The sequence below is a fragment of the Scyliorhinus torazame genome, chromosome 10 (assembly GCF_047496885.1).
Source record: "Scyliorhinus torazame isolate Kashiwa2021f chromosome 10, sScyTor2.1, whole genome shotgun sequence".
Classification (NCBI taxonomy): Eukaryota; Metazoa; Chordata; class Chondrichthyes; order Carcharhiniformes; family Scyliorhinidae; genus Scyliorhinus; species Scyliorhinus torazame.
This window is the reverse complement of record NC_092716.1, coordinates 250534100-250561141: the sequence shown is the minus strand read 5'-3', so window position 1 is coordinate 250561141 and position 27042 is coordinate 250534100. Positions and strand designations below refer to the sequence as shown.

Sequence of the window (27042 nt, the reverse complement as noted above, 5' to 3'; positions counted from 1 at the left end):
TGCAGGACCTCATGCCCCTTCCTGCCTATGTCGTTAGTACCAATATGTACAACGACCTCTGCCTGTTTGCCCTCCCCCTTCAGGATGCCCTCTACCCGTTCGGAGACATCCTGGACCCTGGCATCAGGGAGGCAACATACCATCCTGGAGTCTCTTTCACGTCCACAGAAGCGCCTATCTGTGCCCCTGACTATAGAGTCCCCTATTACTATTACTCTTCTGCGCTTTGACCCTCCCTTCTGAACATCAGAGCCAGCCGTGGTGCCACTGCTCTGGCTGCTGCTATTTTCCCCTGATAGGCTATCCCCCCCGACAGTATCCAAAGGGGTATATCTGTTCGAGAGGGGGACAACCACAGGGGATTCCTGCACTGACTGCCTGCCCTTTCTGGTGGTCACCCATTTCTCTGCCTGCACCTTGGGTGTGACCACATCTACATAACTGCGATCTATGATGCTTTCCGCCACCTGCATGCTCCTAAGTGCATCCAATTGCCGCTCCAACCGAACCATGCGGTCTGTGAGGAGCTCCAGTTGGGTGCACTTTCTGCAGATGAAGCCATCCGGGACGCTGGAAGCCTCCCGGACCTGCCACATCTCACAGTCAGAGCACAGCACCCCTCTAACTGACATTGCGTCAATTAATTAAAATTAAAATTAAAATTAAAAAAAAAATTTTTTTGAATATTTAATTTCAAAGTTACTGTTGACTATCTGTTTCCTAGCACTAGATTTCTAATAGAAATGCGAAAGCTAAATATAGTACTCTCCAATCTCTGGCTTAGATATCCCTCTAAATTATAATTAAGTAATTATGTTCAATTAGTTACCAATGCTCAGTTTTTTTAATTTAGTGTAGAATCCCAACCAGCCACTCAGGCCACAGCTTTTCTGTGATTTCACTTCAGTTTCCCCCCCCCCCCCGACACACACACAATTTGAAAAAGGTACAAAAGTAAAAATGCGTAAAAATCACTTACTTACCTTCTTCGTGTTAAGAATAAAATATGGTACTTACCTCACACCAATGGGTTTTATTATTAGGTTAGAGGAGGAGGGCGGGTGGGAGACACTACACGTGTAGTGTCTCGGGTTTCCTCTCCACCAGAATTTATTGGTGAGGGTCTTCCCAGACGTCCGCGGGTCGAACTTCCTGTTCCCGCCTTAAATACTAAAATATTAAAAAAAACAGAAAAGAGGGACCGAAAGCGGGACCAGGTAAGTGTTTTTAAAGCACAGACTTACCTCCCAGCAATCACTTCCGCACTGCCCCCGCTGAAATTGACAAACCAGCTGTTCTCCCGCCTTTGCAATATGGCCAGTTTTACCACAATTTTTTGCATTTAATCTCCTTGCTCCAACATTCTCCAGCTGAATGTCCCACATGAGTATGGCAATGACAGTAGGATTTTCACTGACTTGCTTTTAGCAGCCTTCAGCTTGTGAACATTTGCTCAGAATCCAGTCAATGATGTCTCTTTTGCTGCAAGTTCCATGGAAGCAGCGATTTCCACAGCAGATATCAGGGTTGGAGCACCTCCAGTCCACAGTTTCCTTTGGATGGCTTCATTTCTGGGTCTACCGACCAATCTGTCTCAAAGTGTAGCATCACTTATTTGACTAAATTCACAGTACTTTGCTAATTTACGTAACGTTGCTTTGAATTTCAAAATGCTGCCTCCCTTCCTCTTGACCACGGCGATAGTTCAGCTATCAACAGCGGACGGTGAGAGAAATGTCCCTCCAAGATTGTCGTTAACTCTTTGTTGGACTTCTCTCCTGGTTTAGCTGGGTGGGCTAGATTTCGTAAGACACGAATGTTTTTCAGCCAAGTGAAAGACGCAACATGGAGGTTTTCCGACATCTGATTTGTTACAAGATACAATTGGAACCTTTCTCCATAAGAATTCCATGTCTCGTAATCCTCGTCAAACACGTCCATGGCGCCACATTTCCCACCATTTTCCAGATTCAGGTTCCCTGATCTGCACCCCTTCCGCCTTTCACCCTTTTGTTTCATTTCCTGAAGCAAGCAATCTAGCCCACAAGCAAACTAGTTCTTCCCTTGCCTGGAATATTGGTTCCCGAGCAATAGGTTGCAGAGTCGGCAACCGTCTAGGTTCCCGTTCCCGCAGGCCATTTACAGTCCCACATGCGTGCTCTCCACAGCTACTACCCACTGCAAACAATAAGTACATCTTAAGCTTCATTTTCTTATTGAAAGATGTGCTCCAGTTACTCACAGCTACGTCCTTATTTACACTAACGGCTGGTCACGATCGATCGGCCTCCTAAGGTCTAAACTGCTTTAACCTCACCACAAACTCGATGATTGTTTCCAGCCCAGTCAATTATTTACTCTGGAGCCAAACCTTCGTTGATGGTTTTTAATGGCCTGAATCCTCGTCGCCAGTTTTCTCTTCTGTTATATTTTTACTGTTAGCCGCAGAGAGAACAAGAAGTAGAGGTACCACACTCTAAGTTCGTAAACGCATAGTGCAGGGTTTATTAAGAGGTGCTGCTTCTATGGTGTAAGATGGTGAACTGAAAACCTGTGCAAACGCTCCGCTGACGCCATTACAGATCATGTGATATTCCATCAGCAGGCAGTCTGACTTGAAAAAGTAAGAGAAACACATTTTTGTTGTGGTGTATGGAGGGAAATGCCATTGACACAGAATCATATGCTGGATTTGAACCGTTGCTGATTAATCAATGACTTTGTTTTTATTATTGATGCAATGGTAATTGTGATTCTCAATTTCATCCAGTTTTACAGTTTGGTTTCACAACTATATTCGTTGCTGCCTTCCCACTGGCTCCGCTCCTTGCTCTCCTCAACAATATCATTGAGATACGGCTGGATGCTTACAAGTTCGTCACACAGTGGAGGCGGCCATTGCCAGCTAGAGCTACAGATATAGGTAAATACAATCACTGCATTGCCCTGCAAGGAGATTAGCTGTGTTCCAAGAGAATTACATGATAAAATGAACAAGCTCTTGGCTTTTTACTGTGAAGATTTAAGAATATCCACATCTCCTATTTTGTTACAGCTGCTGCTGGAGGTTTGAGTTGCTTGAATCCTGCAGGACCCAAACATATCAAGGCTTTTAATATTTGTTTCATAATTCGAAATTCTTCACTTCGATGTCTGGATAGGTTAAAAGAAAATGTTTGTTCTCCCGCTCTCACGGTTCCCGTCCCCAGTTTCCCTTTGTTTTTCCAGTTTGTTGCTATTCTGACTCTGATATTTCCCCTCCTTGACCTGGATTTTCTGTGTGACAATGGTGGAGAGATTGAATGTTTGTGGAAGGAGGAGCAATCAAGCGAGGCTGCTTTGTCCTGGACGGTGTCGAGCTTCTTGAGTGTTGTTGGAGCCGCACTCATCCAGGCAAGTGGAGAGTATTCTATTGCACTCCGGATTTGTGCCTTGTAAGTGGTGGACAGGCTTTGGAGAGTCAGGAAGTGAATTACCCATCACAGGATATGTAGCCTTTGACCTCTTATAGCCACAGTATTTACATATAGTCCATTTCAGTGTCTGTTCAATGGTAACCCCCAGGATGTTGATTGTGAGGGATTCAGCAATGGTAATGCCATTGAATGTCAAGGGGAGATGGTCTAACCCTCCCTTGTTAGAGGTGGTCATTGCCTGGCACTTGTATGGCACGAATGTTACTTTCCACTTGTCAGTCCTAGCCTGGATATTGTCCAGATCTTTTAAGCATTTGGACATGGACTATTTCAGTATCTGAGGAGCCATGAATGGTGCTGAACATTGTGCAATTATCACAGAACATCCCCACCTCTGGCCTTCTGATGGAAAGAAGGACACGAATGAAGAAGCTGAAGATGGTTGGTCCTAGGATACTACCCTGAGGCTACACCTGCAGTGATGTCCTGGAGCTGAGATGAGTGACCTCCAACCACCACAATGACTCCAACCAACAGAGAGTTTCCCCCCTGATTTCCATTGACTCCAGTTTAGCTAGGGCTCCTTGATGCCAGACTCGGTCAAATGCTGCCTTGATGTCAAGGGAAGTCACTCTCATCTCACCTCTGGAATTCAACTCTTTTGTCCATGTTTCAACCAAGGCTGTAATGATGTCTGGAGCTGCGTAACCTTGGCGGAACCCAAACCGAGTGTCCGTGAGCAGATTATTGCTGAGTAAGTGCATTTGATAGAACTATTGATGACTCCTTCCATCACTTTAAAGATGATCAAGAGTTGACTAACAGGGCGGTAATTGGCCAGGTTCAGTTTGCCCTGCATTTTGTGGACAGGACATACCTGAGCAATTTTCCCCATTGCCAGGTAGATGCCAATGTTGTAGCTGTACTGGAACAGCTCGGCCAGGGGCACGGCAAGTCCTGGAGCACAAGTCTTCAGTACTATTGCTGGAATATTGTCAGGGCCTATAGCCTTTGCAGTGTCCAGTGCCTTCAGCCATTTCTTGGTGTCACGTAAGTGAATAGAATTGGCAGAAGACTGTCATCTGTGATGCTGGGAACCTCTGGAGGAGATCATCTGCACCATTCACAGACAGGAGCAGAAAGAGCCACTTATGCCCTCCACCTTCTCACCCAGGCCTTGGGAATACTTTGGCATGGCCTTGTTTGAATTCAAAGGGAAGCATATTTCATGGAAATTGAGTATTTTTCCCGCTAGATTGAGATGCAGAAGATACATGACCTCACTGCTGATGCCGTTGTTATCTCCTCCAAAAAGATGTTCTCCACACATCTTTCTGGGTGTTATCATCTCTGACAATGGGCAACAAATTTGCCAAAAGTGTTTCCCACCCTGCGCAGCATCATATGGATTCCTCCCAGTTACAAGTTTGCTGAAGTACCCTCAGTCTAACAGACAGGCTCTGCTCGGTTATCCCTCAACACCATTGCAGAATTGTTTTCCGCGTGCATGTTCCTTAAATCATAGAATTTACAGTGCAGAGGGAGGCCATTCGGCCCGTCGAGTCTGCACCTTCCCTTAGATAGAGCACCCTACTTAAGCCCACAGCTGCACCCTATCCCAGTAACCCCACCGACCCTTTTTGGACACTAAGGACAACTTAGCGCGACCATTCCACTTAACCTGCATGTCTTTGGACTGTGGGAGGAAACCGGAGCGCCCGGAGGAAACCCACGCAGACACGGGGGGAACATGCAGACTGTGCACAGACAGTGACCCAAGCAGGGAATTGAACCAAGGTCCCTGGCGCTGTGAAGCAACAGTACTAACCACTGTGCTACATTGCTGCCCAATTCTGATGGGCCGAAGGCTGAGAACCCAACTTCCTATCCTCCCTCAGACGCTACCGGCAAATATCACAAACGAAGACCACGGTGGGGCGAGGAAAAGGGAAAGAACTTTACCGAGCAAGTCAAGCCCTTACTTTAAACCAAAGGCACAGGGCTCAGAACCTTTCCATTCTCGAAAGGTGGTGTGGGGTAGAGACGAACAACAAGAATGTGCTTTAATAGAGAAGATAGAACAACTCCGATCGTATCAAGTCCAGGCATGCCAGGCATCATTCAAAGGAAAAGAGCCGCCCTGATTTCAATGGACAGAAAACCATTAGCAGGATGGTCTGCGTATCCTAAACTTCAGGTAAAACATCATCTCATCTACAGAGCCACAAATGAGGAAGACCAGGTGTGACAACCTGCGGGAACTGACTTCAGAATGAACTAGTTTCCAGCTACGTCAGAAGCAGCTCTGCAAAACATTCAGAAAGGCTGGTGGAACCCCCAAGGAGGCCATCCCTTTAAAAGCACAGACATTGAGGTAAAGTGTAAAGAGGATACGTAAATAGTAATCTCGGGATCAAGATCTGGGGCCGCCTTCTCCATTTCAGAGACTTAAGTGCTGACGCTGGGACTGAATTGTGTGTGTCCTCCAGCCCCGAAAGCGGTGCTAGTCTCAGAGCGATTCAGGACATCCTCGTGGGCTGGCGCAGCTGCCACGTGGGACTCGCGCAATTCCAACACACACTGGGGTGTGATTCGCCAGGGTCGGGATCGCCACTGGAGCGCCTCACGAGCAGGAGCTGCATATAGGCACTCCAATCCCCCCCACACACCCATCTCGGCCAAGGTGGCAGCACTGGTTGCGCTGGACCATGCCCATCTCAATAGTGGGTCGGCTGGGGACAGAGGGTACCTATGGTGGTGGCCTGTGGAGGCACCCATACGACCCATGGCGTTAAGTTCACAGCCACATGGCTGCCTTGCGGGCTGCGGAAATGGCGGTCAGGCCCCATTCACCCCAACCCCACGGCCCACTTCCTGGCTAACCCCGCTACTCCCCCCCCCCCCCCATATGAGAGCGAAATTGGACACTTTCTGTACCCGCTCGCTCTCCCCCATCAGCAGCGGCAGTCCCCCGATTTTAAATACCACCAGTGATCCTCGTCGTTGGTAATTCCTCCTGTCGGAGGTGGAGCATCGCGGGGGGGGGGGGGCGGGGGCCCGGAAATTGCCCGGTCGGGCCCGTTAATGACATGCCAACGGTATTTACTGTACAGTTTGCATGCCCATGGACCTCGTTCGTGCCGCTGTCGAGCATGGCATTCCGTCGGGCACCCTGCGCCGGCCTCGATTTTCGGCTGACGCGGGATTCTCCACCCGATTGCGTTTCCTGATTCTGGCACCGCTGGGCGGAGAATCCAGCCCTTGAGATTTGTAGAGTAAAGGGTTAACTCTGGTAATAGTTACTGAGCATGTCAAGGAGCTATTTCATAGTGAGGTCACTTACAGAGGAGATGAGTGAGAAGCACCTTAGAGAGAAGCTATATTTATGTCCTGACGATCTGTAACTTTGTATATAATTAGTTATTTACTCAAAGGATATTTGAAGAAAAGGCCATTGCCTCCAGCAAGATGTCACCTTAAGTAAGAAACTAATGTCTCCCGAGAGAAATCAACAATGACAGAGTCTTTGCCCTCCTTTGTCCATCTCGTACTCTGACATATGAGGGTGGATCTTTGTAATCCGACATGTCTTCCTTTTTCCTGAGCTGAGATTGCCCCAGTGTGGTTGACAGAGCCTTCAACCATGCCCGACCCAGCTCCCCAGTCCATCAGCTCCAACTCCTTAACCCCGTTCCAAGGCACCTTCCCAGGAGATGTAACAACTGCCCCTTTACAAAATGAAAAAAAAATGAAAAGAAATGAAAATCACTTATTGTCACAAGTAGGCTTCAGATGAAGTTACTGCGAAAAGCCCCTAGTCGCCACATTCCGGCGCCTGTTCGGGGTGGCTGGTATGGGAATTGAACCATGCTGCTGGCCTGCCTTGGTCTGCTTTCAAAGCCAGCGATTTAGCCCTGTGCTAAACCAGCCAACGCTCCTCGCTCCTCACTGTCCGAGGCCCCAAGCACACATTTCAGGTGAAGCAATGATTCGCTTGCACCTTCTCCAATTTAATCTACTGTATTCAATGCTCACAATGTGGTCTCCTCTACATTGGAGAGACTAAAAATAGACTCGATCCCACTTTGCTGAACACCTTCAGTCAGTCTACAAGCACCACCCCACTCTTCCTGTTGCTTGCCATTTCAACTCACCATCTTTCTCTCATGCCCACATGCCCATCCTTGGCCTTCTGCAATAAAGCCATAAAATGTAGGAGCAGAAGCAGGCCATTCAGCCCATCAAGTCTGCTCTGCCATTCAATGTGATCATGACTGATCTTCCTCAACTCCACTTTCCCATCTTATCTCCATAACCCTTGATTCCCTTACTGATTAAAAATCCATCTCAGCCTTGAATATACTTAATGACCCAGCCTCTACAGCTCTCTGCGGTAAAGAATACCATAATTTCACTAACTTCTGTGAGAAGAAATTCCTTCTCATCTCTGTCTTAAATGGGTAACCCTCATACGCTGAGATTCTGCCACCTGGTCCTCGACACTCTCACAAGCGAAAACAATCTCTCAGCATCGACCCTGTCAAGCCCCTAGGAACCTTATATGTCTCAATAAGGAGGGTTTCATCTTCTAAACTCCAATACGTACGGGCTCAATCTACTCAACGTCTCCCCATAAGAAAATTTCTCCATATCCAGGGTCAACTTAGAGCACCTTCTCTGGACTGCGCCCAATGCCATAGCACCTTTCTTAGATAAGGGACCAAAACTGTTTGCAGTATTCCAGTAAATAGTGCCTTGTACAGCTTTAGCAAAAACTTTGGACTCTTTGTGTTAACATTACCACTTGCCTTTTAACTTATTTTGTGTCATCTGCAAACTTGGCAATAGTACTTTCACTTCCCTTGTTCAAATCATTAATCTATATTGTAAATAATTGTGGCCTCAGCACTGATCCCTGTGGCATGCCACTAGGTACAAGTTGCTATCCTATCCCAACTCTCTGCCTTTTATCAGTTAGACATTCTAATGTAACCCCAGCACCATGGGCTCTTAATAGCCTTTTGTGCGGCACCTTATCGAACACTTTTTGGAAATCCAAGTGTATTACATCTACTGGTTCACTTTAATCTATCTTCGCTGTTACCACCTCAGAGAATTCTAATAAATTTGTCAGGCATGATTTACCCTTCATGAAGCCATGCTGACTCTGCTTGATTATATTACATATTTCTAAATGCTCTGCTATTGCATCCTTTACAATGGACTCTTAACATTTTCCCAATGACAGAAATTAAGCTATCTGGGGCGGGATTCTCCAACCCCCTGCCAGGTCGGAGAATCGGCTGGGGACGGCGTGAATCCCGCCCCCGCCGGCCGCCGAATTCTCCGGCACCAGAGATTCGGTGGGGGCAGGAATCGCGGCGCGCCGGTCAACGGGCACCCCCGGCGATTCTCCGGCCCGCAATGGGCCGAAGTCCCGCTGCTGCTGTGTCGGTCCCGCCGGCGTAAATTGAACCAGGTCCCTTACCGGCGGGACCTGGCAGCGCGTGCGGGCTCCGGGGTCCTGAGGGGGGGCGCGGGGCGATCTGGCCCCAGGGGGTGCCCCCCGGTGGCCTGGCCCGCGATCGGGGCCCACCGATCAATGGACGGGCCTGTGCCGTGGAGGCACTCTTTCCCCTCCGCGTCGGCCATAGCCTCCGCGATGGCCGACTCGGAGGTGACCCCCCCCCCCCCCCCCCCCCCCGCGCATGCGCGGGGTTGACGTCAGCAGCCGCAAGGACTTCCGCCGGCCGACGGAGTCCCTTCGGTCCTGGCTGGCGTGGCACCAAAGGCCTTCCACGCCAGCCGGCGGGACGGCAGCACTCCGGCGCGGGCCTGGCCCCTAAAGGTGAGGGCTTGGCCCCTAAAGGTGCGGAGAAATCTGCACCTTTGGGGCGGCCTGACGCCGGAGTGGTTCACGCCACTCCATCCCGCCGGGTAGGGGAGAATCCCGCCCCTGGTCTTTTTTGAACAAAGGTATTACATTGACAGTTTTCCAATCCTCTGGGGCTCTTCTGAATTTAAGGATTCTTGTAAGATTACTACCAGTGCATCCACTATCTCCGTAGCTACTTCTTTTAATATCCTAGGATGCAACTCATCAGGCCCAGGGGACTTATTGGTCTTTAGCCCCATTAGTTTCTATAGTACTTTTTTCTTTGATGTTACGATCCCAGTTGATGTTATAACTGGATGGGGATATCCCAGAATGGAACCCTGGCTCAAAAGACCATAACTTTTAACTTTTTTTTTACACCGTGGAGGAGCAGAGTCATAGGACCGCTAATTAGTTTTAACAACAAGAAAAAAAATATTAAACATGAAAAGTTTGATTATTACACAATAATCCTTTACTCCACCCCGATCTTAACAAATACACACAAATTTTAAGATTGACATGGATTACAAAATACATATTAAACTACAATGGTCCCATTAACACAAAGTCCCTTGAAGCACACAGATTGGTTGTGGTCAAATACACACACTCGGCTCTGAACCCAAGTTGTTGTCTGAGAATCTCCCAGATGTCTGAGTCCCTCCAGATGATTGTCACGTGAGAGTTTCCAAATTCTAATCCTCAAAGCACACTTTAAAATCTTCTCACAAAATTGTGTTTTCCACGAGCGGTTTGTTCTGAAATCGAGTCGGGATTGTTCAAATTACTCCTTTGTACAGTAATTCCACTTGACGTTTACCAGTGAATCCAGGACAGGATTTTACACCAACCCTTCAGGATTCCTTTGTCTTGATTGAATTCCACTGTTACACAAACTCTGATATCCAGGCAATACTGTCTCCTCAGTTACTTTAAGATTGGTTTTGCAGACTGTATTCAGACATTCCAAACTTTAGGATTACTTTAGAAACCTATCTTCTCAATGGAGTTTTCCATTTTCGTATTGTCTGGGATGCTCATGAACAGTACCTTGTTTGATTTCAAGATTTCTAGAGCCAACTGTCCTTTAGTTTCTCTGGAGCTTGCTTTCTTGTACGTTATTCCATTGTACAAATTTCCTGCTTCGCACAGAGTTATGAAAACCGCCTTCTCGCTCTCACCCTGCCCCAACAGTGGCTTTCAGTTCAAAAACTAAGAACAAAAGGAAGTCTTCTCTCTCTGGGAAGTGACCTCCTGTTGCTAAGCAACACCTTACTTCTATTTATTCTTCACACCTTAGCCCTCTCTAACCACAATCGAACCCCAGTCTGAATTGAAACCATCCCCACACACACAAAACCCTCTGTCCAGCATGAATCAAGCTATAGGCCCCTTCCAGGCACAGAAACATTCCATTAAACTCACCTTAAACTATACCTTATTTTAATATTTTAGCAATACAAATATAAATCCCTTAAAAATGCCTTTGGTTTGTTAACATTAGGATAGTTATTGTATTTATTACTGCCCCCAAAATTTTGGCCCCTTGATTATTTAGGATTTTGGGAAGGTTATTAGTGTCTTCCATAGTGACGACGGATGCAAAATATTTATTTAACTCCCCTGCCGTTTCCTGGTTCCTTATTATTATTTCCCTCGTCTCATTCTCCAAGGGCTTTGATCTCACTCTTCCTTTTTATCTCTTTAAAGAAGCTCTTTCTGTCTGTTTTTATATTACTTGTTAGTTGACCCTCATAGTTTATCTTCTCCTTGGTTTTTTTTGGTCATCTTTTTTTTAAAAACTTTCCCAATTTGACTGATCATTAATCTTTGTCACATTTATGCTTTTTCTTTCAGTTTAATACTATCCTTAACTTCCTTGGTTAAGCATGGTTAATTTATGCTCCTCCTCGAATCCTTCATTTTCACTGGTGAGGTGTGAGTCCCAAACTATTTTCATAAACGTCTCCCATTGTATTTTCTTTTTTAAATTTAGAGTACCCAATTCATTTTTTCCAATTAAGGGGCAATTTAGTGTGGCCAATCCACCTAGCCTGCACATCTTTTGGGCTGTGGGGACGAAACCCACGCAAACACGGGGAGAATGTGCAAACTCCACCCAGAGCCGGGATCGAACCTGGGACCTCGGTGCCGTGAGGCAGCAGGGCTAACCCACTGCACCACCGTGCTGCCCTGAATGCCTCACATTGTTGATCAACCATCTTTTCTAGAGTCCACATCAGACAACTCTGCCCTCGTTCCTTTTTAATTACCGCTATTTAAATTTAGTACACTTGTTTCAGACCCAGGTTCCACACTCTCAAACTGAATGCTAAATTATGCCATGTTCTGGTCACTGTTTCCCAGGGAATCTTTTACTCAGACTGTTTACTAAAACTGCCTCATTACCAGATCCAAAATTGCCTGATCCCCTGATTGGATCCAGAACAAATTCAGAAACTGATCTGAATACACTCTATGAATTCTTCCTCATGTCTACTTCTGCCAGTTTGATTTTTCCAATCTGCAAGAAGATTAGTCACCCATGATTAAAGTACTGCCTTTTTTACTTGCCCTCATTTTCTCCTGATTTATTCTCCATCCTACAGTATAGCTATTATTCGGGGGCGGCGAGAGTACTCCGACCAGTGTCTTATTTCCCTTGATACATCGTGCCTCCACCAATGTGGATTCAAATGACATCCTCTGATCCAAGGTCATTTCTTGTTATCGTACTTATTCCGTTTTGTACTAACACAGTTACCCCAACATCCTTTCCTTCCTGCATGTCCTTCAAAAAGTCACAAACCCTGCATATTTAGTTCCCAGTTTTGATCTCCTTGCAACTACATCTCTATAGTGGAGATTATACCCACTAATCTAAATTTTGGTGTTAATTTGTTTATTTTGTGCCGAATACTACGTGTATTTAAATAAAGAACCATTAATTTTTGCCTTGTTACCACTCTTTCCCTTTTTGACTTTCTTTGCTGTTTTTTAAATTTTTGAATACTATGCCCCTTCCTGTCACACTCTGGGTACCATTATCAAAATAGCTGCCTTGTAATGCTATCATATCCTTTTGTTTTGCGTACTACTATCCACTCTCCATAACCGCACCATCCCCCCCCACCTCTCCACCCCCCTCCCACCCCGCTCTTCGGCTGCGAAGAAGAGTCATACAATCCCTTTTTTCCCTTTCTTTATTTTTGCTGTTATCATTTTGATCCATGGAAGCCTAATGGACACATATCTTTAGGTCGAGCAGGCGAAATGAGGAATTGGAAAGTTACAAAAGAGCACACTCTGCTAGCTTTGGGCAGCAGAACTCAGACTTTCTGGCACCCGAGAGATCGGTGGGACTCAGTTCGATTTGGTTGGCTGGTGACAAATGAATTGGCCAAAAGGCCGTATTCTGCCCGGAAACAGACGATGGTTGAGTCCTGCCTGAGTGGGGCTGGAATTGACCGTGCACTAGCCCAGGGAGGTCGTAACATAATTTGGGGGCTCGTCCGTGACCATTGGAATGGTAGATGGTGATGTTTGGGTTACAGTATAAAGTAAAAAAAGATGCCAGCTTTGTAGAAATATAACCGGCTGGTTCTGGAAGTTGTTCAGATTCTTCTTCACGTGGGTGACTTATCTCCGGTTTATTTAAAAAGGCTTTAATAAGACCAGCTAATCGAGTTGGCAGGTGAATTAGAAATGGAGGTGCCAGCTAAAGCTAGGGAGGCAGAGATTTTTGATATATTGGTTGAATAATTGGATCTGTTAGAAACACAGGCGAGCCCACAACAATGTGTAACATCAAAGATATTTTCTGGTGGGGAAATTGAGCTGGAGAGAATTCGGTTGCAGTATGAACATGAGAGGGAATTAAAAAAATAATGGAGAAAGAAATGGAAATGCAGCAAAAAAAAAGGATAGAGATGTTCAAATGGAAATTGAAATAAGGAGGTGTGGTAGTATGTATTGGGGGTCATGTGGGACTGGAAGCCCTAATGTCATTGGCTGACAGATCCCGGGTCCTGGTTGGCCGTTGACCTCATACTCCGCCCTGAAGGCGAAGTATAAGAAGCCGGTGCCTTCCCCCGCAGGCCAGTTTACTATCGAGCTGCTGGGGAACAGACACGCTTAATAAAGCCTCATCGACTTCACTCTGTTTGTCTCACGGAGTCTTTGTGCGCTGCAATTTATTAAGCGTGCCTAAAAAGGACTATGGAGCTCAGGATCATTCCAGAATGCCTGAGGATCAGCCCCCACGCAGTGAATGCAGCAGCAGCCTTCAAACACTGGCAGACTTGCTTTGAGGCCTACATCACATCGACTACAGGCCGAGTCTCAGATGAACAAAAACTGCAGGTCCTGCACTCGAGGGTGAGCACGGAGATTTTCACCCTCATTGAAGACACCCGCGATTTCCAGACGGCGTTCGCAGCACTGAGAAGTCTCTACGTTCGCCCAGTTAACCAAATCTACGCTCGCTACCAGCTCGCGACGAGACGGCAAGCTCCCGGAGAATCGATGGACGAGTTCTACGCCGCGCTGCTGATTTTGGGACGAGCCTGCAGCTGCCCGTCGGTGAATGCAAACGAACATACGGACATGTTAATGCGCGATGCTTTTGTTGCAGGTATACAATCCTCCCAAATCCGCCAAAGACTTCTAGAAAAAGAGTCACTAGGACTCTCAGAGGCACGGGCCCTGGCAGCCTCGCTGGACGTAGCCGCGCGTAACACCCGCGCCTACGGCCCCGACCGCGCGGCAGGCCATTGGGCCCCGTACGTACCCGCCGCGGCAAACCCCCTACCCCCCCCCCCCCGGACACCCCACAGGCTTGCGCAGTCCAAACGCCGAGTCGCACCGGGGGCGCCCGCTGTTATTTCTGCGGCCAGGCGAAGCACCCCCGACAACGCTGTCCGGCCCGCGCAGCCATCTGCAAAAGCTGCGGGAAAAAGGGCCACTATGCGGTGGTGTGCCGGTCCCGCGTGGTCGCCGCCGTCCCGGGAGAACAGGGAGCCCTACAGGCAGTCTATGCCTCCCAACCCCCCCCAGCACGCCATGTGCGACCCCCAGGCGCCGCCATTTTGGGTCCCGACCACCGCGGCCCCGGGAGAACAGGGAGCCCTGCACGCCGCCTACGCTCCCCAACCCCCCTCCCCGCAGCCCATGTATGACCCGCCGCCGGCGCTCCCGATTTGGGTGCCAGCCAACACTCTCCACGGAGAGGAAGGGGTTTTCCGTATCCCGAACGCCACCCTCACCCCCGTCCCGCGCCCCACGCCTGACCCGCCGGCGCCACCTACCTTGACCCCGACCACCGCTGTCCCCGGCGAGGGAGCTCCGCGCGGTGCCAGCGCTCGCGGCCCCACGCCTGACCCGCCGGAGCCGCCGACCTGGGCCCTCGCCCCCGTCCCGCGCCCCACGCCTGACCCGCCGGAGCCGCCGACCTGGGCCCTCGCCCCCGTCCCGCGCCCCACGCCTGACCCGCCGGAGCCGCCGACCTGGGCCCTCGCCCCCGTCCCGCGCCCCACGCCTGACCCGCCGACCTGGGCCCTCGCCCCCGTCCCGCGCCCCACGCCTGACCCGCCAACGCCGCCGACCTGGTCCCTCACCCCCGTCCCGCGCCCCACGCCTGACCCGCCGGCAATACAACTCACCTGGACCCCGACCTCCGTCCCCGGCGAGGGACCTCCTCACTGTCCCAGCGCTCGCACTGACCTGCCGGTCCCCAGCGAGGGAGCTCCGCGCGGTCCTAGCGCCCGCGGCCCTGGAGCTCGCACCAAAGGAACTCCGCGCGGTCCTAGCGCCCCCCAGACCCCCCAGCACTCAATGTGCGACCCGCAGACGCCGCCATTTTGGGTCCCGACCACCACGAGGGGAGGAGGGGACCCGCCATCTTGGACCGCCCCCGACCTGTACGACGCATGGGGGCGGCCATTTTGTCCACCCCCGACGCCATCTTGTGACCCCTCATCTACGGGCGAGGTATGGGGGCGGCCATTTTATCCATCCCCGACGTCCTCTTGGACGGCAACAACGGACCCCACCCCACTACTACAACCACGGCTCGCTTCGGTTACGCTCGATCAGGCTCGGCCCCGGACTCTCCAGACGACGACGACAACGGTCCTAATTAACGGCCACGAGACACCATGCCTAGTCGACTCCGGGAGCACGGAAAGTTTTATACATCCCGACACGGTAAGACGCTGTTCCTTAACTACCTACCCCAGCGCACAAAAGATTTGCCTAGCCGCAGGATCCCACTCCGTACAGATCCAGGGATTCTGCATAGTTACCCTAACGGTACAGGGGAGGGAATTCAAAAACTACAAACTTAACGTCCTTCCCCAACTCTGTGCCCCCACCTTGCTGGGCTTAGATTTTCAATGTAACCTACAGAGCCTTACGTTTAAATTCGGCGGCCCCATACCGCCACTCACTATCTGCGGCCTCGCCACCCTCAAGGTGCAACCCCCATCCTTGTTTGCGAACCTCACCCCGGATTGCAAACCCGTCACCACTAGGAGCAGACGGTACAGCGTCCAGGACCGGACCTTCATTCGCTCCGAAGTCCAGCGGCTACTAAAGGAGGGCATAATCCAGGCCAGCAATAGTCCCTGGAGAGCGCAGGTGGTAGTAGTGAAGACAGGGGAGAAACAAAGGATGGTCATTGACTATAGCCAGACCATCAACAGGTACACACAACTAGACGCGTACCCTCTCCCCCGCATATCCGACATGGTCAATCGGATTGCCCAGTATAAAGTCTTCTCCACCGTGGACCTCAAGTCCGCCTACCATCAGCTCCCCATCCGCCCAAGTGACCGCAAGTACACAGCCTTCGAGGCAGACGGGCGATTATACCACTTCCTAAGGGTCCCTTTTGGCGTCACAAACGGCGTCTCGGTCTTCCAACGGGAAATGGACCGAATGGTTGATCAACATGGGTTACGGGCCACGTTCCCGTACCTCGACAATGTAACCATCTGCGGCCACGATCAGCAGGACCACGACGCCAACCTCCAAAAATTCCTCCAGACTGCCAAAGCCTTGAACCTCACGTACAATGAGGACAAGTGCGTCTTTAGCACCGATCGGCTAGCCATTCTGGGCTACATAGTGCGCAATGGGATAATAGGCCCCGACCCCGAACGTATGCGCGCACTCATGGAATTTCCCCTCCCGCACTGCCCAAAAGCCCTGAAACGCTGCCTGGGGTTCTTTTCATACTACGCCCAGTGGGTCCCCCAGTACGCAGACAAGGCCCGCCCCCTAATACAGACCACAGCTTTCCCGCTGTCGACAGAGGCTTGCCAGGCTTTCAGCCGCATCAAAGCGGACATCGCAAAGGCCACGATGCGCGCCATCGACGAGTCCCTCCCCTTCCAGGTCGAGAGCGACGCCTCTGACGTAGCTCTCGCGGCTACCCTTAACCAAGCGGGCAGACCCGTGGCCTTTTTCTCCCGAACCCTCCACGCCTCAGAAATCCGCCACTCCTCAGTGGAAAAGGAAGCCCAAGCCATAGTGGAGGCTGTGCGACATTGGAGGCATTACCTGGCCGGCAGGCGATTCACTCTCCTCACTGACCAACGGTCGGTTGCCTTCATGTTCGATAATGCACAGCGGGGCAAGATCAAGAACGACAAGATCTTGCGGTGGAGGATCGAACTCTCCACCTTCAACTATGAGATCTTGTACCGGCCCGGAAAGCTGAACGAGCCGTCTGATGCCCTATCCCGCGGGACATGTGCCAACGCACAAATTGACCGCCTCCAAGCCCTCCACGAGGACCTCTGCCACCCGGGGGTCACTCGGTTTTACCACTTCATCAAGTCCCGCAATCTCCCCTACTCCTTAGAGGAGGTCCGTACAGTCACAAGAGACTGCCACATCTGCGCAGAATGCAAACCGCATTTTTTCAGGCCAGATGGAGCGCACCTGATTAAGGCTTCCCGTCCCTTTGAACGCCTCAGTCTCGATTTCAAAGGGCCCCTCCCCTCCACCGACCGCAACGCGTATTTCCTTAATGTAGTGGACGAATACTCCCGCTTCCCTTTTGCCATTCCCTGCTCCGACATGACCGCGGCCACAGTCATTAAAGCCCTGAACAGCATATTCACACTGTTCGGTTACCCCGCATACGTCCACAGCGACAGGGGGTCCTCTTTCATGAGTGACGAGCTGCGCCAGTTCCTGCTCAGCAAGGGTATAGCTTCAAGCAGGACGACCAGCTACAACCCCCGGGGGAACGGGCAAGTAGAAAGGGAGAACGGCACGGTCTGGAAGGCCGTCCTACTGGCTCTACGGTCCAGGGATCTCCCAGTTTCACGGTGGCAGGAGGTCCTCCCGGACGCTCTCCATTCCATCCGGTCGTTATTATGTACGAGCACTAATCAAACGCCTCACGAGCGTCTCCTTGTCTTCCCTAGGAGGTCCTCCTCTGGAACGTCGCTGCCGACCTGGCTGGCGGCCCCAGGACCCATCCTGCTCCGAAAGCATGTGCGGGCACATAAGGCGGACCCGTTGGTCGAAAGGGTTCACCTCCTCCACGCAAACCCCCAGTACGCCTACGTGGAGTACCCCGACGGCCGACAGGACACGGTCTCCCTGCGGGATCTGGCGCCCGCCGGCACCACGCACACACCCCCGGCACCATCAACCCAACCGCCCCCCTTCCTGCCACCGCCGCACCCCGCGACCGCCCCCTTCCCAGGAGGATCAGCCCCCCTCCCCTTTGCACCGACAGCTAAAACCGTGCGGTTCCCGGAGGCGACAACGCTGGTACAAGCACTACCACCACCGCCGGGGCCGAGGCGATCGACACGGACGACCAGACCGCCCGACCGACTCGTGGCGTCAATGTAAAACAAAGATGGACTGTCCAATGAACATTTTGTTTTCACATATCCTCTGTAAATAGTTGTAACAGGACGATACTGTCCAATACGGTCCTACCATGTAACTGTTCTCTCCTCCCAGGACCAGTACTGTAAACCCTTACCACCATACGAAGCATCACCCCGCCGGGTTCATTTTTGACAAGGGGTGAATGTGGTAGTATGTATTGGGGGTCATGTGGGACTGGAAGCCCTAATGTCATTGGCTGACAGATCCCGGGTCCTGGTTGGCCGTTGACCTCATACTCCGCCCTGAAGGCGAAGTATAAGAAGCCGGTGCCTTCCCCCGCAGGCCAGTTTACTATCGAGCTGCTGGGGAACAGACACGCTTAATAAAGCCTCATCGACTTCACTCTGTTTGTCTCACGGAGTCTTTGTGCGCCACAGGAGGTAAAAGAGAAAATGCTGGAAAATCTCAGCAAGTCCGGCAGCATCTGTAGGGAGAGAAAAGAGCTAACATTTCGAGTCCAATGATTCTTTGTCAAAGCTAACAGACAAAGTGGGAAATATTTATACTGTGGAGTGAGAATGAAAGATGAGTGATAGCCACAGAAACCCAGGGAAACCGGGTGCTAATGGCTACAGAAACCAACGGGACTGAGTGCTAATCATAGAATTTACAGTGCAGAAGGAGGCCATTCGGCCCATCGAGTCTGCACCGGCTCTTGGAAAGAGCACCCCACCCAAGGCCAACACCTCCACCCCATCCCCATAACCTAGTAACCCCACCCAACACTAAGGGCAATTTTAGACACTAAGGGCAATTTATCATGGCCAATCCACCTAACCTGCACATCTTTGGACTGTGGGAGGAAACCGGAGCACCCGGAGGAAACCCACGCACACACGGGGAGGATGTGCAGACTCCGCACAGACAGTGACCCAGCCGGAATCGAACCTGGGACCCTGGGGCTGTGAAGCAATTGCGCTATCCACAATGCTACCGTGCTGCTCTAATGGCAGTCCCCAGAGAGAACAAAAGATGTCAGAGGCCAAACAGCAGGGAAACTAACATCAGAGGATGAACTGTAGATGTGGGGGGAGGGGAAGGGGGAAGTATAGAGGAGAAAGTTGAAGGAAAGGTGGATAAGATTGGGGGGAGGAGAAATTAAATGTATATTAAGAAAGAAAGAAATGGTAAAACAGTTAAAATGAAATGAAAACAAATGGGTCGAGGTGGGGTAGATCTGATCATCTGAAGTTGTTGAATTTGATGTTCAGGCCGGAAGGCTGTAGCGTGCCTAACCGGAAGATGAGATGTTTGTGGTAGTCACCACTGATGTACATATGGCATATATAGGATGTTGATAGGTGCTTTAAGGTAAGGCCCCTGTACTACAGGTACGGGGGTAGATCCCTGCCTGCTGGCTCCGCCCAGTAGGCGGAGAATAAATATGTGTGCACCCAGTGCAGCAGCCATTTCGTCAGCTACTGTAGGAGGCCACACATCTCAGTGTAATAAAGCCTCGATTACATCCTACTCTCGTCTTTGTGTACTTGATCGTGCATCAATGTTGTTCCTCCAGTTTGCGTTGCGCTTCACTGGAACATTGCAGCAGGCCAAGAACAGACATGTGGGCATGGGAGCAGGGTCTTTTGTTAAAATGGCAAGCAACAGGAAGGTCAGGGTCCTGAATGCGCACAAACCGAAGATGCTCAGCAAAGCGATCACCCAGTCTGCGTTTGGTCTCTCCGATATAGAGGAGACCACATTGGGAGATGCGAATGCAGTAGACCAAATTGGAAGAGATGCAATTGAAACGCAGCTTAACCTGGAATGAGTGTTTTGGGATGTTAAGCATGGAAGAGGTAAAGGGGCAGGTGTTACACCTTCTGCGATTGCATGGGAAGGTGCCATGGGTGATGGGGGAGGTACTGGGTATGGTGGAGGAGTGGACTAGCTTGTCTCGGAGGGAACGGTCTCTGCGGAATGCTGACAGAGGGAGTGAAGGGAAGATGTGTTTGGTCGTGGCATCACGCTGGAGTTGGCGAAAATGGCGGAGGATTATGCTTCGCATTCGGAGGCTGGTGGGATGAAATGTGAGAACGAGGGGGACTCTATCCTTGTTCTGGGAGGGAGTGGAGGGGGCGAGGGTAGCGGCGCGGGAGATGGACCGCACACTGTTGAGGGCCCTGTCCATAACTGAAGGTGGGAAATCACGGTTGAGGAAGAAGGAACACATTTTCGAAGCACCATTTTGGAAAGGACTAATTTTGCACTAATTCTGAAATTAGAAGGTTGCAATTAGAGAGAGAGGAAAAAGCAAAAGAGAAAGAGTTCAAGTTTAACACACTGGAAATTAAAAGGGGGCTGCAGGAGCGAGAGGGGAGTTAATCCTGGAACAGAACCCAGTGGTGATATGTTTACATTTATACAGGTTTGAAGAGAAGGACGTAGAAACCTTTTTATACCAGTTTGAGAAATGGTATTTGAGAAAACAGCAACCCAAATGGAGTGGCCAAAAGAAAAGTGGATATTACACAAAGTAAATTGGCGGGGAGGTTTATGCTTCTCTGTCAGAAGGGGTGTCTAAGAATTCTGATGAGGTAAAAATTCTGGGCGCAAATGAATTGGTTCCCAAAGCATATCGGGAAAAGTTTTGTCATTTAAGGACGCAGCCGGGACAGGGGTTTGCCGACTTTGAAAGGGTCAAGCAGGACAATTTTAATAGCTGGGTACGAGCTTTGGGTGTTGAAACGACCTATGAGGCTCTGAGAGATCATTTACTTCGAGAAGTTTAAGAATCGTCTACCTGCTGTGATGAGATCCCATGTTGAAGACTAAAAGGTGAAAACCGCTAGACAAGCAGCAGTAATGGCTGACGATAATGAGCTGATCCATAAATTTAGACCTTTGTTCCATCACCCCCATAATCCAGAAAAGGATCGGAAGTGGGAGAGTGAAAGGAAGGCAAGTAGCCAAGTTAAGAAATGGAGAACTGGCAATTTTCCAAGATCTCCTCCTCAGACCAGGAAGGAAGGTACTGAGGGTGAAAGTGAGACTCGAAAGCCTCGGTGTGGCCATTGTAGTAAGATAGGACACATTGATCCAGCAAGTTGGAAGTTGTGAGGAAAGCCCATGGGACTTGTTGGAGTTGATAAGGAGGATCCCGAAAAGGGAACCAAAGAGGAGAACACTACAGGGCAGACTGTAGTTGCAACTGGAGTTGGAGACCCGGACACTCGGTGGAAAAGATCTGCTCTCTTTTCTCGCTCTCTCTCTCCAGGAAAGCTTCTGTATTTCTCAAACTGCAGAGACCTGGGGCGAGATTCTCCGACCCCCCGCCGGGTCGGAGAATCGCCGGGGGCTGGCGTGAATACCGCCCCCGCCGGTTGCCGAATTCTCCGGCACCGGATATTCGGCGGGGGCGGGAATCACGCCGCGCCGGTTGGCTGCCCCCCCTCCCTCGCGATTCTCTGGCCCGGATGGGCCGAAGTCCCGCCGATAAATTGCCTGTCCCGCCGGCGTAGATTAAACCACCTACCTTACCGGCGGGACAAGGCGGCGTGGGCGGGCTCCGGGGTTCTGGGTGGGGGGGGCGCGGGGCGATCTGGCCCGGGGGGTGCCCCCACGGTGGACTGGCCCGCGATCAGGGCCCACCGATCCGCGGGCGGGCCTGTGCCGTGGGGGCACTCTTTCCCTTCCCCCTTCGCCACGGTCGCCACCATGGCAGAGGCGGAAGAGACTCCCTCCACTGCGCATGCGCGGGAATGCCGTCAGCGGCCGCTAACACTCCCGCGCATGCGCCGCCCGGAGATGTCATTTCCGCGCCAGCTGGCGGGGCACCAAAGGCCTTTTCCGCCAGCTGGCGGGGCGGAAATTCGTCCGGCGCCGGCCTAGCCCCTTAAGGTTGGGGCTAGGCCCCCAAAGATGCGGAGCATTCCGCACCTTTGGGGCGGCGCGATGCCCGACTGATTTGCGCCGTTTTGGGCGCCAGTCGGCGGACGTCGCGCCGATACCGGAGAATTTCGCCCCAGATTGAATCTGCAGTGAAAACCATTGCAAACAGGAAACATAAAACCTCGAACTTAGTGCCGAGATTGAAGAAAGGTGCAAAAAACAACCATTTGCAACAAAGACTCTTATCTTTTTACTTTCATTATTATTTTTGCACCCCTCTTCTGTCCTCTGTGTTGTCTGTGTTTGTGTATAGAGGGTGGGGTGAGTTTAAGTGGGGGGAGGTGGGTTAGGAATTAGATCATATTTGCTGCATTTTTAATTATACTTATTGTCATTAATTAACATAATTGTGTTCAAAATTACAAACCTGGTGACTGTAGTTACTGGGCAGCCAAGGACCAAAAACTTCAGGTGTTTTTCCACAAAATATTGATTAATTTCAACTGTGTTGCGATTCCGAGTCAAGTGGGGCTGGAATTGACCACGCTCTAGCCCAGGAGGTTGTACCATGCTGCATGTTGTGGTGATATACATCATTGTAAGTACACAAAGGGTTAATGTACATACACTGCACCTAGCTAGACACTAGAGGGAACACCAGAGACATGACACACTGACAGTCAACCAATAGGTCAGTAAGATAGGACACGACCAATGGGCATTCACAATACACACAAAGGTGACACTACCACAGGGGGGCATTACACCAACCCATATATAAGGACACTGCACACATGATCTTCCTCTTTCCAGTGGAGACTCTCAGTGAGTACAGACACAGCGTTGATTGAACATCACTCTCACCACGTGGATTGTAGCAGACTGGTTCGTCAGTCTGAGCAGCTATAGCAGGATTAACAGTAGCGTTGAATCCAAGCAGGAGAATTGTTAATAGTTTAATAAACGTGTTAAAGCTATCTCCAAGTCTGAACCTTCCTTTGTCAGAGTGCACATCAAGGGAGCAGCTTATGCTACGTCAAGAGCACAACAAAACACATGTGAGAGAAACAACCTCCTCACTGTTTTAATTGGGCTCTTTGCCAACCTGCGATGCTTGGTAAATATGGATGTCACACTTATTGAGTTCTTGAAGGTGACACAAAATAGCTGATTCTCCGCAACCAACCTGCTTGCCTCACTTCTCAAGAGAGCGTAACAGACCATGGGAAATAACGACGAGATTTGATGTTACCAACACAAACGCAGAAAATTTGACCTGAGTCTGAAGATGAGAAGCGTCTTCTTCATTCGATGTTCTAATCTTCCTTGAAATCCCCACAAATCGAAGATATACCCAAAAGTTACCTTCTAATTATAGCTTACTTGGGCTTTTTGACCAGGGAGTATAGGTAGGATGGTTTGGTGTCAAATGACCTAACGTAATCTGGTAAGTAACAATTGTTATACCTTTTCAGCAAGATATCTCTGTGAAGCCGGATGTGTCATAGGCACGCATTAATGCAGGAGCTATTTTGGGCCTAACTGAAGGTTACTGGTTGCAGAAATATGGAGATGACACTGATGGCCAACGGAACCGATAGCTTTCAGAGCCCTAAATCCTATTTTAGCTGCAGTGTGCCTTTCTCCTCGACATATCCTAATTATTGAAGCATTGGTAAACAATTTTGGTACACACTGTGAGCACAGTGGGAAGAAATTGGTTTCTGGCCTAAGTGTGGAATTGGCAACAGTGAATTCACAGCCCATTTTCCACAGAACCGTAGAAAAGATACAGCGCAACAGGGGGCCATTCAGTCCATCTGGTCTATGCCGACCCAAAGACACCCAGGTGCCTTTTATAATCTCATCTTCCGGCAAACGGCTCATAACCCTGCAGCTTACATCACTTACAGAAAATCCAGGTACTTTTTAAAAGAGTTTAGGGTCTCTGGGTCCACCACCAACTTGGGCAATGAATTCCAGACACCCACCACCCACTGCGTAAAACATTTCATCGAATTTCATAAAATTTACAGTGCAGAAGGAGGCCATTCGGCCCATCGAGTTTGCACCGGCTCTTGGAAAGAGCACCCTACCCAAGGTCAACACCTCCACCCTATCCCCACGACCCAGCAACCCCACCCGACACTAAGGGCAATTTAGCGTGGCCAATCCACCTAACCTGCACATCTTTGGAGTGTGGGAGGAAACCGGAGCACCTGGAGGAAACCCGCGCACACACGGGGAGGACGTGCAGACTCCGCACAGACAGTGACCCAAGCCAGGAATCGAACCTGGGACCATGGAGCGGTGAAGCAATTGTGCTAACCACTATGCTACTGTGCTGCCCATGTCCCCTCTAATCCTTCTGCCACTTAGCTGGAATCTATGACCCCTGGTTTTTGAACTCTCTGCAGGTTCCTCCAGCCTGCTCCATCTCTATACCTCACCATTTGTATACCTCAATCATGTCACCTCTTCAGTCTTTTCTGTTCCAAGGGAAACAACCCCAGTCTCTCTTCTTAGCTACAATCCTCCAGCCCCACATTCAAATCAAACTCATTAATATATAAAACAAACAGCAGGGGTCCCAACACTGAGCCCTACAGTAGACCACTTTAAATAGCTTTCCATCTGCAAGGGCAGCCATCCACCATTACCCTTCCTTTCCTGTTACTAAGCCAACTTTGAATCCAATTTGCCACATTACCCTGTATCCCAAGGGCTTTTACCTTTTTGACCAGTCTGCCAGGTGGGACCTTGTCAAATACCTTACTGAAATCCATGTAGACAACATCCATTGCACTACCCTCATCGATCCTCCTTGTCACTTCCTCAAAGAATTCCATCAAATTTGTATGGCATGACTTTCCCTTAACAAATCCCTGACTAGTCCATTACTTTCTCAGTAATGTGCCCACCACTGAAACAAGACTAACTGGCCTATAATTGTTTGACCGTTCCTTCGTACCGTTTTTAAACTATGGAACCACATTTGCATCCCTCCAGTCTTCTGGCATCTCCCCTGTGTTGTGTGAATATTGGAAAATAATGCTTAGAGCATCTGTTATTTCCCCTCTGACCTCATTCAACATCCTAGGAAACAATGCATCCGGCCCTGGCGACTTATCCACTTTCAAGAATTCTAACTCCTATCACCCTTCCTCTCTCACTATGATTATTTTATCCAATATTTCACATTTGTCCTGTTGGATTACCATATCTCCATCAGCCCTTTCCTTTGTGAATACGGAGACAAAGGAATAATTTAAAACTCTTCCCCATATCCCCTGTATCTTCACACAAGTTCTCTTCTTCATATCTGATAGATCCCACTTTTTCCTTCACTATCTTTTTGCCCTTTATATACTGGTAAAACATCTTTGGGTTTTCCTTAATCTTGTTTGCTAATGTTTTTTTATGCCCTGCCTTTGATTTCTTTATTACTTTTTAAAAATAAATTTAAAGTACCCAATTTCTTTTATTCCAATTAAGGAGCAATTTAGCCCGGCCAATCCACCTAACCTACACATCCTTGGGCTATGGGGATGAAACCCACGCAGACAGTGGGAGAATCTCTATACGGACAGTGACCCAGTGACTGGATTCGAACCCGGGCCCTCAGCGCTGTAGGCTGCAGTGCTAACCACTGTGCCACATTGGGAGATATAGGAGGGATGTCCGAGGTAGGTTCTTTACTCAGAGAGTGGTTAGGGTGTGGAATGGATTGCCTGCTGTGATAGTGGATTTGGACACTTTAGGAACTTTCAAGCGGTTATTGGATAGGCACATGGAGCACACCAGAATGAAAGGGAGTGGGATAGCTTGATCTTGGTTTCGGACAAAGCACGGCACAACATCGAGGGCCGAAGGGCCTGTTCTGTGCTGTACTGTTCTATGTTCCATGTTCCATGCTGCCTCTTTTACTTTTTTTTTACTTGATCCCTGTACTTTCTATACTCCTCTAGGCTATCTGTATGTAGAGTTTTTGTGACTATCATAAGCTTTATTTCTCTGTTTAATCTTCCCCTGTATTATTCTAGACAACCATGGGGGTCTAGACTTGGCAGTGCCATTCTTACTTTTGATGGGGACATGCATGCTTTGCACCCTAAGGATCTCACTTATTTGTGTTTCCCACTGGTTTCCCACTGATTCCCACTGTCGTGTCAGGAGTGGCTGAAAATCCTAAGTCGGGCCACCCCACCCCCCACCTCACCAAACACAAAACTTCCCATTTTCACAAGGGCGGGAAACGCAGCTCTCCTCCTGTCATTTTTGTACAATCATGTCCAATATTAAATCAAGTGTCCTTGTGTAACCATTAATGATGACGTGATACCTCCTGGATCTGTCGCCATTAGAATACTCAATGTTTTATTGTGCTTCTGGGGAAGAGAAAGAGTGTTTTTATAGCTCAGCACTGGCCATTATTCACATGGGATGCATGGGTCTTGTGTTTTCCGTATTTTTTCGGGTCGTCCCTCATTACATTTTGCATTGTGTACATACTAAGTTAGATTTCCTGCTGGTCCTTTACAATCAAGGGTTCCTATTGTACAGATGTTTGTCACATCCGGCATGTGTGGGTGCTTCACTCCGCTAGATATCTCAGTGTCAACTCACTCATCCATTTATCGATAGGAGTACCTGAAGTATCGTTGATTCCAGCATTTATGGAACTTGGTTCAACAACCATTTGTGAACTTCAGGGGCGAGATTCTCCGACCCCCCCGCCGGGTCGGAGAATCGGCGGGGGCTGGCGTGAATCCCGCCCCCGCCGGTTGCCGAAGTCTCCGGCACCGGATATTCGGCGGGGGCGGGAATTGCGGCGCGCCGGTTGACGGGCCCCCCCCCGCGCGATTATCCGGCCCATATGGGCCGAAGTCCCGCCGCTAAAATGCCTGTCCCGCCGGCGTGAATTAAACCACCTACCTTACCGGCGGGACAAGGCAGCGCGGGCGGACTCCGGGGTCCTGGGGAGGGCGCGGGGCGATCTGGCCC

At 49.8% G+C, this 27042-nt stretch overlaps 1 protein-coding gene across 1 annotated transcript in view; it reads left to right on the top strand.

Moving 5' to 3' along the window:
* Positions 1 to 27042, top strand: part of ano3 (anoctamin 3) — a 661351-nt gene that overhangs the window by 611276 nt on the left and 23033 nt on the right. The window contains exon 24 of the mRNA XM_072466663.1: positions 2771 to 2923. Within this exon, the coding sequence (XP_072322764.1) occupies positions 2771 to 2923 (153 nt within the window). The remainder of the gene's footprint in view (positions 1 to 2770; positions 2924 to 27042) is intronic.